The sequence below is a fragment of the Puntigrus tetrazona genome, chromosome 13 (assembly GCF_018831695.1).
Source record: "Puntigrus tetrazona isolate hp1 chromosome 13, ASM1883169v1, whole genome shotgun sequence".
In the NCBI taxonomy this organism is placed as follows: Eukaryota; Metazoa; Chordata; class Actinopteri; order Cypriniformes; family Cyprinidae; genus Puntigrus; species Puntigrus tetrazona.
Genome location: NC_056711.1, coordinates 19,204,716 through 19,222,215, shown reverse-complemented (window position 1 = coordinate 19,222,215; position 17,500 = coordinate 19,204,716). Strand labels below are relative to the sequence as shown.

Here is a 17,500-nt window from a genome sequence, read left to right as displayed (position 1 = left end):
TGAACCTGCAATTTTTGTCCTTTTGCATTTGAATGCGATATATTGCTTGGTTCGGTATCTAATACTCAAATCAACGGCTGTTTCACACATTATTGCATTCGATTTCTGTCTTGCACACACATGTCGAATGTTTCTTAATTAAAGTCAGAAATTCACTTTTTTCAACCTCTTTTGGTTTCTTTGATCCTACGTCGAATGATTTGCAGATTTACGATCAATTAATCAAAATGAAAAAATGTGACACTGGCATTGTTCATCTCTTTGATCTTTGATGTTGTTTTGATGCAGGACATTCCCAGTGTTCATTTGAATGTATTCTTAAAGGGACAGCTCAGTTATATAATAAGTAAATAAGTTATATAATAAGCAAATAAGTAAATGTTGATGCAATTTTCATTTTTTTGGTGAACTGTGCCTTAGCATATACTCTAACAATCAAACATTTAGGGTCAGTAAAACATATATTTGAAAGAAAATTGACTCTTTTTTTTCAGAAAGGGTGCAAAGTGATCAAAAGGGACAGTTATAATATTACGAAATATTTTTATATTTCAAATAAACGTTTTCACAGTTAGAAACATTTAGAATGAAGACAATATGAATTGTTTTCAAGGTTGTTGTTTTTCAAGCAGCAAATCAGCAAATTAGAATGATTTCTGAAGGGATACTAGAGTAATGATGCTTATAATTCAGCTTTGCGTTCAGGTATGAATTCAAATAGAAAACGCTTATTTAAAATGGCAATAATATTGCACAATATTACCGTTTTACGGTATCATTTATCAAATAAATGCAGCAGAAATGACACCAAACTCCCACGTCGGTCAAAATCGTTTGTCGAGTTAACATGTGGCCCGGTAACATGACCTTAAGAAGAATGCAAGGAACAACAACAATCAGGAAATGAAGGAGTATTTCTCAGTGTTTGTCAATCACGTGTTTGCTACAAAGAGAAATGGACAGTAATGTTGAGCACATGTGGCTGTTTCTCTCAGAAGATCAAATAAACCCCCACAAGCTTCCAGAAGCACATGTTCACGGTTTTAAAATGACAATGTGCTTCAACGGTGAAATCTCTGAGAAACATCTCCAGCGGCTCAGTTCGAAGCTTTCTAAAGATTTGCCAGGGAAAACTGAACGGCCCAAGACACAACTTAAACGCAAGCAAGACGTTTTTTGTAAGAAGAAGTTACCATTAACTCGCCCTCATTTCCTCTGGGAATGGTTTTCAGAAATGTTCGCGCTGCTCTCTTCCGTACGCTCTCAGAAATAAAGGCACAAAAGCTTTCACTGGGCCGGTACCTTTTCAAAAAGCACCTAAACAGTCCATTTTGGTACCTTAAAGGTACATTTCAGTGCTTAATGTGTACGTATTTGAAGCTAATAGGTACAAAAAAAGTGTACCTTTTGAAAAGGTATCGCCCCAGTGACAGCTTTTGTACCTTTCTTTTTTAAGAGCGTACACTGAAAGCATACAGACACTATATTTTAAGAGATTATTACATTATTTCGCATGTATAGTCTTCTGACCGAAGCCCTATAATACAGAAATTGACCTGAATCTGTAATAGTTTGTGTGCATGTAAACCAGCCTGTTTCTTTCAGATATTGAGTTAGTTTTTTCATAAATTAGTGTTGTTGTTTTGGATCAGACTGCAAAATAAGAGGGTAAGAAGAAGTAGGGGGAGAAATGTCATGCGTCGGTAAACCCACATGTGTTTGCCATTGGAAAAGTAGATTGTTATCTTGACTGTGTTCAGTTCTGGTCACGGTACGATTGTGTTTGTTTGTCATGTTCCTTGGTTTAAGTCTCAAAGTTCACAGATTAGCTCAAAGACTCTTTTGTTCTGTGGCAAGTGTTATTTCTGATTGGTTTTATTGATATTTTTATAGAATTAATGTATTTTGAGTCTTCGTCTTTTTTATATTTATATTGAGTTTTTGTCATTTTTATTGATATTGAGTTTTGTCGTTTTTATTAAATATTTTTTTTAATTTTTTTAGTTCTTATATATACATTTTATATTCTCTATTATATTATTTAATATTTTTTTCATTTTTTATTATTCACTATTATTTTTTTGTTGTTGTTATTTTAGTACATAAACCCGTTTTTACAGTCAGGGCTGAAGGCTAGTAAAAGATATCTTGCTCTGACATCTTCCAGCATGTCTATGCCATTGTTCTCTCCCAAGATGCACACATTGTTCACATGACAAGTTATGAGGCTTTATGGATGGGCAGAATGTGTATAAATCATAAAGAAATGGGCATTTTTGATCAAGTACAAGATGACCTGCTTCACTTATTATTTAGTTAGGGATGCCCCCTTGTGGCTTTACTATGTTTGTATGCATTATGCATTTGATGGAAAACAAAGCTAACCGTAAAATTGTTCACGCTGCTCTAATCAGTGAATGCAGATGAAGGCTGTCTATCTCCACGCATATAAAAACATAGTAAAAATTGTTTTTATGAAGCCTTTTTGTTATTGTTTTTCATATTGAAGCAGTAGGCGGGGCATATCGAAGAGCTCACGCCCCTTTTTTAAAAAAAAAGCCAATAGGATTCAGCCACGTCACAGCCATTATCGCTTATCTTTCACAGAACAGACTAAAAATGACTTTTTCGTTCATTTGTCACCTTCAGGACGTTTTAAACCCTTCAAAAAAAAAAAAAAAATTACACAAAGGCATAACCCAACGCCTCACAAATGGACTAATAAAGAGTCTTTTATTGCAACCCACATTGCTGAACATGTATGAAACATGGATAAACATGCATGTAGACCGAAAACAGACCAGACCTGAGCTCTACAGGGCATCAAGTGTGCTTTTTGAACTCACAGTATGAACTCACATTTGAGGAGGCCAACGGAAAGGCAAAGAAAACCATTTTTATTGAAGAAACGAAACAGAACGACACGGTCAGCATTAAGCTCCATCCTATAACCAAAAGAAATAACATTCACGTAAAGTGCGCTTTATAATATACACAGATCTCAAGTTATCTGACGAAGGATTTTGTTTTGTCTCAAGGACGCATAAAAGAAAAGAGCTTTCTGAAGCACGGATCGCTCTGTTAAGCAGACAGTGTCCAACCATGACCAGGACAGAATGATTTGATGAGGAAAAAAACAGAAGTGAGTTAAGGCTTCAGCTCGAGTATATGCATCTACACAGTGATTCAAGACACATACACTTTGCCTCAAAAAAGAAATACAAATGCATTTAAAAAGGAAGATCTCACGCAAAAAAATAAAGACACTCTAACGTTGTTTCAAACCCAACTATATTTCTTCAAATGAAAATCGAAAAGTCTTCGTGCTACGTCTTTGCATACAATTAAAATTCAAGCTCCAAAAAAAACGCATCGTAAAATGTGCTACATTTCAACTCGCGCAGTAGTTTTCTGTAAGAAATGGACCAAAACTTCATTCGATTTCATCAAACCTCGTTCACAAAAACCTCCAGATTTCATGATGCCAGAGGTGAAGCGTTTGGCCAGCGGAGGGGTCAAATGGTCTCTTTTCCTCACAAGTAGTCATATTACTTCAGAAGACTTGGAATTAAGAGAAAATGCAAAGATTAAAGCTGTGCATAAGTTGTATGCACTGCTTTAAATCTTTACATTTTCTCTTTTTGCGTTCTGTTACTGCCATGATTAAAAAAAAAAAAAAAAAAAGTTATTGTTAATTTATCAAACACTTCACATCTCACAGTTCTGACTTCTTCAGCAGAATTACAAGGCATAAACTTGCATTTATGAGAAGAAAAATGAGTGTAAACTACAACTGAAAGGGAAAAGTAAGCATTGTGAGATAAATGTCGCTATTACGTTTGTTTTTTCCCCCACAAAACATGACTGCAAATTAAAAATTGTAGAATTTAGAGACATAAACCAGAAATCGCTCGGTTGTCTCATAAAATCAAGTCTCAGAAGCGTGAGAAAAAAGCTGAATTCTAAAATAAAAAAAAGCAATTATCTTTTTTTTTCCATTTATTTTTCTTTCACTCTTGTGGCCAAAACGGTCCTCCATAAATAACCGCATACACAGCGCACTGAGGAGATGCGGGGGTGGCTAAATAAATCCTCCTTTTAACGTGAGAAGGGCTAAGCTGGGCTCTCCTCAAGACAAAACAGCCTCCTAAAATGATTCTGAATATATAATTAATTATTCTGCCCATTTAAATTACTCCCTGCACAAGTCACAAACAATTGGTACACACCGACAGACATTCTACTTAGTCTGAATGTCTGAAATAACACTTTATGTACAGCCAAAGACTAACTGGATGAAATGGAGAAGACGCTTTGGTCAACTTGAAGTTTTTCCAGGATGGAGTGACACACACACACACACACACACACACACACACACACACACACACACACACACACACACACACAAAAACAAAAGCCAGCGCTAAGAATGGTTTCACCCATTTCAATACTCGCTCACAATTTTGACAGGTTTGTCATCACAAAAGTTTATAAACACAGACCGTCGTCTCTTTATACAGATCGATGATGACGTTAAAGTCCGTTCAAAAAAAAAAAAAAGCGAGGTAACACCTCGAAGTTCAGGTAGTACTGCGTCTAGATCAGCTAGGATGCGTCCACCTCTTCAGCGCGATTCCTTCAATTTACCCAAAAGCCGCCGACCATCCGGACCAAAGGAAGGAAACAGTCTCGAGTGTCTGTGACTCTCTGGAGGGTCTCTGGAGGTTCGGTCGATCGCTGGAGGTCTGCTTCGGCTGCAGCGCTTTCTCAACCTCACTCCATCTTAGACATCTCGTACTTGGTGGTCATGATCTCCTGTGTGAGGAACAGAAATTAATTCACTCGTTTGTGTGCGGCGTAACTGGTCCACAGACACAGAAAAGTGAATAAAACGCCAGACAATGTTATTTTGGTGTCACAAGGAACCACACTGATGATTTTAAATCATGTTCTGTTTTTATATATTTTTCATGTTGCCGTCTTGTCATTTTACCAAAATGGTACTTCAACAAATTTACCAAAACACCGGCATTTTTTACATTACCGGTGGAACTAACCCTTTCATTATTTTTGTATGTCAAATTAAACTGAATGATTGGCAACTATCAGAAAATAAAGTAATTTATTTTATTTGACGCAATACATTTTTTCTCCCCGATATATCACATTTCAGAAGAACACGGCAAAAGTCACAGCATACCTCATCCGAGTCGAGAAGAACAGGAAGAGCTCTGAAAAGAAGAGAAAATAATTGTTCGATTAATTGAAAAAAGGGAAGCTTTATTCCTGCTAACCGCAGAGGGAGTATATGCATGTCTGGTTTTGTCAAATAGAAAGCGACCTACACATCAGACAGAGAGGTAGGAATATTCTCCTCAACCCACTTCAAATCTTCATCCTGCAACAATCGAATATTTGACATTTCATTATAAAGCATTTATTACACTAATATGTTTATTTATTGAAGTTTCTCTGCTTTTTAACATTATGCATTGTCGCTCAATTATATGCAACCTTGCAGTATAAAAAAAACAAAACAAACGAACATTTTAAAGTCATAATAACTCGAAAACATTGCTATATGGGACGGCTGATTTAAATACGAACACCGACCGGATTGGCTGCTGCAGGCTTCACCGTTCCATTGGTTTCCGTCTTAGCTGCCCTCAGCTTTATCCCATCGGCTGAGAACGAAAGAGTTGCGTATTAATTAAGCCACGGTTCACCCATCGCAGCGTTTCCGTGCAGTGCAGTGCAAACAGACACAAAAAAAGCACGACTGACCGATGTTGGCAGACACCAGGAACTCTTCGATCTCCTCGTCGTCCGAGTCATCGATAAGCGGCGTGAACGCATACCTGCACGCAAAGCACACGCTTGAGGTCTGAACGCCGCTACAGAGCAAGGCAGACGACTAGGATCTGAAAGAAACGCTATCTTTAACACGCTTGCCTTTGGTTGTTGGCAGACGGCCTCCACAGAAACATGATGACCAGCAGTATGATGGAAAAGAGGAACCTCCAGAAAGCGTCGTCCACCCACAACTCCATCCAGTCCTGCTCGTTAACGCACAGGAAGCGGGTTATTTTATTTTATTTATTTTTCCGATCAGGGCTGAGGTGAAAACGTCAGATACTCACCGCCTGGCAGTCCGCTAACCGGAACTTCTTCGTCGTCCAAACCATGAAAATAATGGAGGCTGAAACGCGCCACACAGCCGTCAGCTTCGCTATTTCACTGCATTCGGGGATATTTCATGCGTCTACTCACCGAGAACAGCGAAGATGAGCGTGTTTGTGAAGTGTCTGTACAAAGACAGCTTCACCGGGTTTCTTCTGAGTTTCAGAGTCTTAATGGTTTGTGCCAGACTCACAAATATGTGAGATATAGTCAAGGAATTGAGTCACTGACTTATAGGAGCGTAAGATTAAGAATATAAGTTATTATTAACCTAATAATTTCTATGTGGCATGCTTTCAATTACCACAGACGAGACCTACATTCACTAGAATAGACTTGTAATAAGCACGCAGAAATATGCAACTACCAACTATTATTATTTTATTTATTATATTATGATATGCATATCATTTATACTATAGTTAAGCAATATGTATAATATGCTTTGGCATGCAGTTAAGTTTTGTTGATTTACTAATAAATAAAGTTTGGTGAGTAAGATTGGTTAAATATTTTAAATGTTTTTACCGCGGCTTCATTTATTTGATAAAAAAAAAAGCAGTAAAAATAGTAATATTCTGAAATGTTATTACAATTTCAAATAGCTTTTTTCCATTTGAAGATATTTTAAAAGGAAATTTATTCCTGTGATTCAAAGCAGAATTTTCTAATAAGCTGATTTGCTGCTCAAGACATTTATTATTAGTGTTAAAAACAATTTATAATTTTATGAAATTGTGTTTTTTTAACTTAACTTAACTGTCACTTATCATCAATTTAATGCATCCCTGCTAAAAATAAATAAATATTCATTATTTTATTTTTATATTTTACCCCTCCCCCCATCTTAATTGACTTAATTGACTTTAAAAGACTAATATATTTGCAGTGTTAAAATATTAATCTTTTTTTGTAGCATCATGCTTTGTAAGAAACTCTTCAGGTCTAAAAAGGCAAATAAGAAAATAAAACAAGAACTCCAGAAATAAGGCATCATGCAGGAATAAAACACTGCCCAGTGTGCGGGGACAAAAACACACACAGCGTCCAAAAAGGATATCCACCAACACAGAGAGGAGTCAAGCAGAGCCAGGGGAATGTTGGCTAGCAGGGCCAGGTCAGAGTCTTTAGCCTGAGAGAGATGCACAGAGGTGGGGAGAAATAAGGAGTAGGGAACAGTAGGAACAGTAGGTCCTTCGACACAAAAGACAAAACTAAAAATCACACCAAAAGGAAAAAGCTCATTCTAAACTACGTGGCTGTAGCACGCAAGAAATAATTTACATCCGTACACGATGGAATTAGTTATTAGGAACGGTTCACCCAAAAATAAATAATGCTGAAAACCAAACCATTTTGGTTCCCGTTGACTTTCATTACATGGGCAACAACACAATAGAAGTCAATGGCGACGTTTAGACAAAAGAAAGCTGACATGAGGGTGAAAGAACTTTCATTTTTGAGTGAACTACCCCTTTAAAACTCGTTTGGTATAATTCTGTTAACTGAATGACGTCTTCATGATCGAACAGGCTTGATAGGCCCATCGGAAGGATATGAACCAGATAGCAGAAGAATCGAACACAGCTAGTATAACGTATGTGATGAGGGCCGGTCCGTTATCTCGACCCTTACAGATCAAACACACTCGTTACTGACAACAAATAAAAGTTCAAACGACATCTCACAATTGACGGTTATTAGACAAAACGACTCTTTATACAACAAAATAGATTAAAAAGAACTAGTAAGTCTGCTTTACCCCGGTGATCCTCAGGATGCCCTCAATGGCAGCAAAAGCGAAGTAAAGCACACCCAGACCCACCACTCGGTGCATGACGGTGCCCAAACGCGGCCTGGGAAAACACAGAAACATCATCTTCATCATCATCATCATCATCACAAGGAATGGTTCACCCAAACATGATCATTCATAACAACACCGCCTCCAGCAAAAACGTCCTGCCCCTGTTGTCACATCTAAATATTTATTTAGTATGCTTTTCACTTCGCGAGACATGCTGGACCGGAGTGGTGTGGATTACGGTGAGGTTATTTTTTTTTTTTCAGCTGTCTGGACTCATTTTGACAGCAGAGCATTCATCTACATCTCGGCTGGCCTGACTACATTAACAGCATGTTGCAATTTTTTTGGGGGGTGGGTGAACTATTCCTTTCATAACCCTGAAACAATGCTTTCACCGCTCACTTGACGATGCCGTAGCCCAGACTGACGATGATGACGAGCAAACGGGCCAGAGTCCTCTTCAGAGCGGAGATGAGCTCGGCAAAGATCAGCAGACCCTGAGCTGCAGGGAAGTTTAAAACATACGGAAACCTATTGATCCAGGTGTCATTCGTTCAAAAGAAAGATCAAATTTTAAGGTTTTAAAGAAAAATGTAAAAGTAAAATATTTCAACAGAACACTCAAAATATTGAGATATATGCATCCTCAATCAGGCTAGCTTTTTTAAAGTCATGTTATCTGTTAAACTGTTAATATATATTACTGTTTTATTGTATTTTTAATACATTTTAATACAGTGCAGTCTATGCACTAAATCTATGAAAAGATTCCATTTTTTTTAATGCAATGACATACAGTTTTACATGTGACCTAACTAGTTGTTGCCATTGTGGGTGACTTTAACAGTTGAAACTGAGGAATAAAGAGTGTATTTTGACTAACACGCTGAGCCCACGTTGTTAGTGTTCTGATACTCAGCACAGAAGACGGCCTTCTCTATCATGCCCAAGAATATGACTCCTGCAATCCAGAACTGGATCCTCAGCAGGTCTTTCCAGTAGCAGGATGCCCAGACGAACCACAGCAGAGCATACAGGATGTACACAACACACATCACCATGTAAAACTGAAGAAAAGAGAGGGAGACGCACAAACATGTTATAATCAAATTTTGTCCATTAGGAATTGATTGGACTGTTGGATTGTGGTTGGACAGTAATTTGTTACTTAACGGATAATATATCATTGAAAATAATGCATCAAATAAATTTAGGAATGCAATATTCAATAATAAAAAAAAAAACAATACTTATTTTGATTCATTTTTACAACTTTAATTTGTAAACATTGCAAAATGTTTGCACTGACATTGGTTTCATTTATCCTTTTTTATCAAATATTTTTATTAGATTTTTTAAAAATATTTATATATTTAAATTATTTATATTTATATACACACACACATATATTTATATACACACACACACATATATATATATATACACACACACACACACACACATATATATATATAACATTTTAATTATTTTATTTTATTATATTTATTTTATTTATTTATTTTTTTTTCAGTAATTGCCATCTGGGAAGCGTTATAGAGTTCATTTATGTAGAAGTAATTGCTTTAAGAATTCATTTATACCCGTATCTATTAAATTAAATTAAATCTGATAGAAAATTGCAGTAATTGTGATGGTATTTTAAATTAAAAAAATGTTGCCGTTTTTTGTGGAGGTTGTGTATCTTTGAGCTCAGCTTTGAGTCCGAGACAAATTTCTTGCAAAGGACAATGAAGTATAACTAACTCTAACTTTAATAATTTATTCTCTGATTTTCACAGACCCCTAGCACTTCAAGGGCCCCATTTTGGTCTCCGAATCCCGCTTTGAAAAGCCATCATCAATCACTGAATGTAAATGACAAAGACGGTGAGCATCTGAACTACTTACGATCATGAGAGGCCATTCGGTGACAGACAGATAGCCATGTGTTCCCTTCATCACAACACTGACTGAAACACAATTTAGATAAGATTGAATGAGATAAGACCACGCAGCCATACAGACACAGCTATAATATAGACACATGGCAAAGTAATTAGGCCTACAGGTTAAATTCCAGTTGGCATCCTGTTTGCTTGAGTTGATCTGCACTACCAGCAGGTAGGGCCCGTCCTTCCAGGTCGTAGCGATCACATGTTCCTTTGCCAACAAAGACATTACATCAATTACTCAACAAACACTCAATTTATTGCCGTTGCCAAACACCTCGTATATTAGATGTCAGAATGTCTTACCGTTGTTCTGGAAGAACCAGCCTCAGCCACAGAAGAACTTGCGAAACTCCCATCCTTATTTCCAAAACAAAGAAAAACGCATTGCTCTTTTTGAGTTGTCACGAAGCTTTTGAAACAAAAACGTCGGTCAACGGTTTTACCTGTAACTCGCCTTCCAATCGAGCCGGGTTCACAGCTTTTGGTTCTGCTTTTGATTTCTGCAAATAAACGTGCGATAGACAACATTGAACCTCTTGAGATGCAATTAGGAAATAGAGAGATAGAGGTAGACACACACATATATAATGTATATATGTGTGTGTGTGTATATATATATATATATATATATATATATATATATATATATATATATATATATATATATATATATATATATATATATATATATATATATATATATATTGGTATATATACACAGTGTAACTCGGAGAGGCTTTTTATTAACAAAAATATACAAAATAAAGTGTCCAAGGGGAAAATACTGGTGCCCTCGTTGTATTCTGGGATGTCAGGTAGTGTTCCAGGGGCAGGGTCCAGGTAAGGGGCGGAGTATATATATAGGGATATTATTTCTATACTATAGACAACATTATCCTGGAGATATATATATAGCGGTAGGCATATGACAATGTATATATGTGTGTGTGTATGTGTATATATATATATATATATATATATATATATATATATATATATATATATATATATATATATATATATATATATATATATATATATATATATATATATATATATATATATATATATATATATATGTGTATGTGTATATATATATATATATATATATATATATATATATATATATATATATATATATATATATATATATATATATATATATATATATATATATATATATATATATATATATATATATATATATATATAGTTATATATGTGTGTGTGTGTGTATGTATATATATATATATATATATATATATATATATATATATATATATATATATATATATATATATAAAAAAAAAAAAAAAAAAAAGATTAAACTAAAAACTGAAAGGCATATAATTTAAAAAAAAAAGGCTAATTAAAAAAAAATTACAAACATAATTTGATGAAGTATTACAATAAAATTAGTAATGGTAAAAAAACACTGACTGTGACTTGTTTTTAAATCAATAAAGGCGACAGAAGTAGGTCAAGCTGAAAATAGGACACGCAACACAGACTGAAATCAAACAGTGTGAACGTACATTGAACATAGGGAACATGTGCATGTCGCTGCGGCAGGATAACTCCCTGTATCTGTGCTGAATATACTCCCCGGGTCCGAGAGGGTTCGGGTCCAGGCTCTTTCCTTGACTCAGTGGCGTCTTATCATACATCTCCTGAACGAGCAAATGAGCAAACGATAAACCAACAGAGCACAGGGTTACCACACGACCACACGCTTTAAGGGTTTCAGACGCAAACGGCTGCAACCCACCTCGATATTGTTGTACTCATTGTGACAGGGGTAGTATTTCAGAAACCACTGAATGGAGAACGTCACTTCCTCCGGACAACCAAATGACGTCACTGCAAGGAGAAGAGAGATCCTTATTTCACTACGAAATAAACACGGGGCGTGTGTTTATCAAAGGAGTAAGCGGTTCGGTAAAAATTTTTAATTTGCTGAAAATGTACTCATCATGTACTCAGTGAATGCGTGCCAAACAGCGGATTAAAAACATCACAATGTTTGGCCAGAAGCAATGGTTTGAAGTTATTCTGACGGCACCCATTCACTGCAGAGCATCAGGAGGAGTAACCATTCAGAAATGACTAATTCTTAATATGCTTTAAGCTTCGTCTCCGGTCTGGGCAGAAATAATAACATTAGACACCTCTCAGTTGAACGTCCGTGTCCTTATACACGGCTTTTCTCAACATTAAAGGTCTTGACGTCTGGAAAAGAGAAGAAAATAAACAAATGGTCAAATTCTTTCTACAGTTTTATAGAAAGTGCTCAGTAGCAGATTGAACTGGTGTTATGTGGCATTGTCTTACGGTGACAGCCACTAGAAACCTCTGTTGAAAAATTAGACAGACCTTTAAATATTTGATAAGACCTTGTCACACACTTTAAACAGATCATATGGACAATCAAAAGGCGGCAGCGTCCCGGCTTAATAGCAAAAAAACACAAAACTACTCCTTTATACCAAATAAAACGCTTTAAACTGCAACAACGGGCTACATTTATTGCCATCAGGCTGTAAAATGCCTCTTGCCGCATTAACAGTAACACGCTTTCTTTGTTTCCTCAACACCACGCATCAAATTAAATTCACATAAGTTTTACAGGCATAAAAAGCACATTATACGCAAGTAAAATGTCTACTTTATAGTTCCAAATAACTTTTGCGAAAATAAAATGGCAACATATGGGTGACATAATGCTCCTTTTGTCACTAGGCATATTAACACAACAGAAAAAGTGTTCATACTTAATTGTAAATGATGAAAACCCTTTTTATTTTTGATGCGCTGCCACACACACACACACACACGCGCGCGCGCACACGCACGCGCATCACAATACACACCTCTTGCATCACGATACAAAAACAACAATTCAATGCAATATTCAACCAGTTGATCCTGACAGTACAATTAAACATCATCTCATATTATCACTGCAAAAAATATAAGGCACGGTCTTGTGTTTTGAGAGCTGCAGCATTTAGCTAACGTTAGTCCTCCCGCGAACACAGCATACGGACTCAGTTTAAACTTTTTCCTATCTTCTCCATGAATCCGACAGCCTTCTCGTAACTTGTCGTTCACCCGCCTTTAATACCTAGACGCTGTCTTAATAACGACAACGTTAACTCCTCAACCAAAGGTGCCTCGGTGTCTAACGCTAGCCGTTAGCATTTGGACTCGTCGCTCGTTTTCATCCATTTATAATCACAAACATCATCCGCACTCACGTTAAGCACTGTGGCAGTCCACAGGCCCATCTCTGGAGCGGCGGTAGCTCCATTCAACGATGAGGCGACGAGGAGAAACGGGATAAAACCGAGCAAACGGCTGCCGTTCAGTATCCGGCGGCTGCTGTCGGCCATGTTTACTGTCCAGAGACGCGCACACCTGAGCGCGTGACACGTCACGACGTCAAACATCGGACGGCGCGCGAGGAATTATTATTATTTACCTTCCCGTTGTCCCCAAACCTGTACGACTTACACAAAAGAAATAAAGTCATGCATGCTAGACTGGAACAACTTGAGGTCGATGATAAGCCATTATTATTAGGAATTAATTATTGCCTCAATGTTTTCCATTTTGAGACATTACCTGTGGGAAAACCATATAGATGTACAGATTAGTTCCAGATATGATCTAGTATATGGTTATTCCTTGCTGAAGTACATAAAAACGGCATTAAGCATAAAAAGTTTGTATTATTTAATTTTGCAGTTGAAGTGCATTTAATTCTAATGCAGAATCGTTTTATTTGACTGAAAATGCTGTTTATATTTTGCATAGAATCTTCAACACTGCCTAATGTTCCAGGGATAGTTTATTTATTTTTAATAAAAGTAAAAAATATTACACAGTAAGAAATAATGAAGAGCGACAGTCCAAAATCTAATTGCTTCTTACCATTTTTAGCACCAGCCTTCCCATTTTTTAACCTTTAAAAAAAAATGCTGCAGTGTGTTTAATTATATTATGCATTTATTTTGTATTTTTTCAATACAGGACGTGTCTTTTCAGGCGTCAAATAGACAGTTATTGAACTTCGGAGTGCGTATATCCAATCTTTTCTGATTTCTTTTTTAGTAAACCATAAAAATCACTTATGAATTCGTACGACAGCGACAACAAAGTGACCCTTTCTCAAAATGTTTTAATGGAAGATTTTAACTAAACATTCATTGCAATTTTTGTTATTTATATTTAACTTTTCGCTTTTTCATTTGATAACTCCATTCAACACACCAACAGTGGAAACAGACAGATTTCATTTATTTAATTGCAACTTAATCAGGTTTTGCTGATGTGAAATCTTTAAGCTTTGCACTTAAGTGATAATTATTGCATACGAAACAGATTGTATTGACACTGTAATCATAAGAGAACATTTCTTGGTAACAGTTTTTAATATTAAATTTCGATTCGAACGAATTCAGAGTATTAGTAGACCAGGTTAACATTTCATATGACATTCAAGGCATTTAAGCTTTATTTAGTTAGCAGTATTTATTAAGATATTGTTCATAATGGCATTAATTGCACGCTTTCAACTTTAAAATAAGGCACATATCATTGTACCTCAATCAAAAAGTACAATAATATACTTCACACGTTTAAAACACTTTCTCTAAAGATTCTGCGTTTCTTCATGTCAGTTTAACTTCGAAGTTAAAATGTAAAAAACACTATATATAAAAAAACACTTTTCCTTTATATTTACAAAATGCATTTCTAATATACAAATTGGATTCTATGCAAAAACAGTCGACAAAAAAAAAAATCCTAAAATCACAATACTTTAGCTTAATTTTACCATTTCATTGCATATCGATGTCTCTTCATCATTTTTTACGTCACAGTTGTGCGGTCTGTACTTCACGCATTACGGCAAAAACAACACCACGGTAAAGCTTTCAGAGAGTTTAGGGTCCATCGGGTTTCTGTGCAACTGCGAAATGATTCGTTTTTTGACATTTTGCAAGACGTGAAATCAGGTATTTAATGCCATGGAAAGACGCATGCACCGCCGTTCAAATGTTTGGAGTTGAATTACTTTAAAATGTGTCTCTTCTTACTCACCGAGGCTGGTTTCATCTGACCAAAACACAATAAAAACAACAATATTTATGTAATTATGTTCATGTAATTACTTAAAATGTTTGGTCAATGGATGCAGTGAATGGGTGCCGTCGGAATTATAATCCAACAGCCATCGCGATAAAGTAATTCATAAACGGCATAAATCGATAAGCATGTTTTAAACATCAAACGATTGCTTCTGGCTAAAATATGAACCCATAATCCAAAATATTCCTAAAAAGATCAAATAAAAAAACCTGGAGAGAATATTCACAGATCAAGCACTGTTTATGAGCTAAAACAGACCTAAACTAACATGCCTTAATGATGGATTTGTTTTTTTTTACAAACACGCATCTTTTCACTTCTCAAGATGTTAAACAACGGACTGGAGTGATGTGGGATATCGTGATGTTTTCATCATTCTGACGGCACCCATTCACCGCAGTGCATCCCTTGGCGAGCAAGCGAAGCGATGCTGCTCTCCACCCGAACCCGTTCTAACGAAAAACACAAAGCTCATCTTCATCTCGACAGGCCCGCATTTTCATTTCTGGGTGAACTATTCCTTTAAGTCGAGTTTGGCAACAATCCGAAACCAGTTCGAACGAAACCAGCCGGACAGCGCAAAGCAAGCGCATCGGTTCGGTGATGCATCAGAGCAAGCGCGTGGTGTCTGCCGCCGCCGCCGCGTCCCGGGCCGAGTCGTCCTCTTCGGAGAGTCCGCGATTCAACAGCGGCTCATCCGCGGCGCTTCTCGCCGCATTGTCCCCGCAGGAAATGACCACAACGTACCGGTCGTCCTCCGCGTCTGTGCTCTCGTGGACGTCCGCCGTCACCACTGACGTGTCCGCGGCGGGCCGACTGCAGGAGGGCGAGGACGTGAGCACAGGGCCTTCCTCCGGCGCGCCGGGTAACTCCTCTTCCTCCTCGGGGAAGCTGGTGTTGATGTAGATGAGGTCTCTTCTGCTGGACACCGCGGGAAGCTTCCCCGCCAGACTCTCCAGCCTCTTCCTGACCTGTGTGAAGTCGGGTCGGTCCACCGGATCAGCTCTCCAGCAGCCGAACATGATGTCGTAGCTGAAAAACGAAAGCACTGGACATTCAGGTTCAAATATACTGAAAAACATCAACCCTACTGTACAGGAAACATCAACCTTGCATATGAAACATTACCATATTTCATTCACAAAGTCTTGTAAATAAGCAGCAGGTTCAAAACTTGTTGCACACGCTTTACTGCCGGATCTTTTACAGTATAATTGTTTTAGTATAATTAAAGGCCACATCATGTGCTTCACGTGTCTTTTTGCCAAATATGGGATTTTGAGACACGTTTATTTGTTCAGCTCTCGTTCATTGTGTGCGTTTTAATCACAAGACTATGTATTTTTAGCATTATTAAGAGTGATACAGTATTTATCATTTTATGTACATGGACTGCTACACCGTTATAAACATCTTACTGACTTACATTACAAGAGTCAGAATTTCGTCTTACTTTTTGGTCATATAAAATGTAAGCATCTGCTCCACATGTTATATTTTTTCTCATCTTGGGCCTATGAATAAAACGAGTTGTTTCTTCTTCAATATTCTCACTATATCATATGGCCATAAAAGCCCACAAACTTCTTGGGGATTTTGTCTAAAGGAAAACTTTAAATATTGCATATTGTTATATTTTATATGTCAGGCTTTAATCAGTATTTTTGCCTTGTTTTCCAGTATAGCTAAATATCCTCAAACAAGATAAAGCATTATTATTTTCATAAAAATGTATCTTGTACTTAAAAGGGAAGTGTTTGTGGTGTAATTATATTTTGATAATAGTCAAACTTGTCTTTAGAGTATTGCTGTCCAGCGGATAATCACATCTAAAATAAAAATATAGTTTGTTCACATACATACATACATAAACACACACACACACACACACACACACACACACACACACACACACACACACACACACATACATACATATATATATACATACATATATATATATATATATATATATATATATACATATACACACACACATACATACATATATATATATATATATATATATATATATATATATATATATATATATATATATATATATATATATATATATACACACACACACACACACACACACACACACACACACACACATATATATATATATATATATATATATATATATATATATATATATATATACACATACATATACACACACACATATACATATATATATATATATATATATACAGTCATGTGAAAAAATTAGGACACCCTTTGAAAGCATGTGGTTCTATTGTAACATTTTTAATAAATGGTTATTTCATCTCAGTTTCAACAATACAGAGAGATTAAAGTAATCAAACTAAACAATGAAAACTGAAGAAAAGTCTTTTCAAGATCTTCTGTACATGTCATTCTACAAAAATGCCTATTC

General features: G+C 36.3%; 3 protein-coding genes across 5 annotated transcripts in view; 1 reads left to right on the top strand and 2 right to left on the bottom strand.

Moving 5' to 3' along the window:
* The window catches only part of LOC122357016 (fibulin-7), a 22,792-nt gene extending 22,632 nt beyond the window's left edge, over positions 1-160 (top strand). For both annotated transcript variants that reach the window (XM_043256191.1, XM_043256190.1), the window contains one exon: positions 1-160. This exon is cut by the window's left edge and continues 1,748 nt beyond it. The gene's annotated coding sequence lies outside the window, so the exon portion shown is untranslated.
* A 2,554-nt stretch (positions 161-2,714) lies between these two features.
* tmem87b (transmembrane protein 87B) lies at positions 2,715-13,376 on the bottom strand. Its single transcript, XM_043256188.1, has 20 exons — positions 13,200-13,376; positions 12,111-12,171; positions 11,711-11,802; positions 11,478-11,612; positions 10,386-10,442; positions 10,246-10,299; positions 10,057-10,150; positions 9,899-9,960; positions 8,874-9,057; positions 8,393-8,492; positions 7,946-8,039; positions 7,244-7,315; positions 6,274-6,382; positions 6,144-6,202; positions 5,956-6,059; positions 5,788-5,861; positions 5,617-5,687; positions 5,349-5,401; positions 5,204-5,234; positions 2,715-4,818 (listed from the first exon to the last, which is right to left on the bottom strand). The coding sequence occupies exons 1-20, from the start codon at positions 13,332-13,334 to the stop codon at positions 4,777-4,779; spliced, it is 1,683 nt and encodes a 560-aa protein (XP_043112123.1). The 5' UTR covers positions 13,335-13,376; the 3' UTR covers positions 2,715-4,776.
* Positions 13,377-14,220: 844 nt separating this feature from the next.
* The window catches only part of mertka (c-mer proto-oncogene tyrosine kinase a), a 36,632-nt gene continuing 33,352 nt past the window's right edge, over positions 14,221-17,500 (bottom strand). For both annotated transcript variants that reach the window (XM_043256184.1, XM_043256185.1), the window contains exon 19: positions 14,221-16,128. In XM_043256184.1, the coding sequence (XP_043112119.1) occupies positions 15,705-16,128 (424 nt within the window). In that variant the 3' untranslated portion in view covers positions 14,221-15,704. The remainder of the gene's footprint in view (positions 16,129-17,500) is intronic.

Excerpts from the sequence above, each read along its gene's own strand:
- tmem87b (XM_043256188.1), bottom strand. The coding sequence starts at position 13,334 with ATGGCCGACAGCAGCCGCCGGATACTGAACGGCAGCCGTTTGCTCGGT. Across the intron at positions 6,383-7,243 it reads ACTCCTCTCTGTGTTGGTGG|ATATTTGTGAGTCTGGCACA; the intron begins ATATCCTTTTTG and ends ACTATATCTCAC. Across the intron at positions 5,235-5,348 it reads CCTACCTCTCTGTCTGATGT|AGCTCTTCCTGTTCTTCTCG; the intron begins GTAGGTCGCTTT and ends TCTTCTTTTCAG.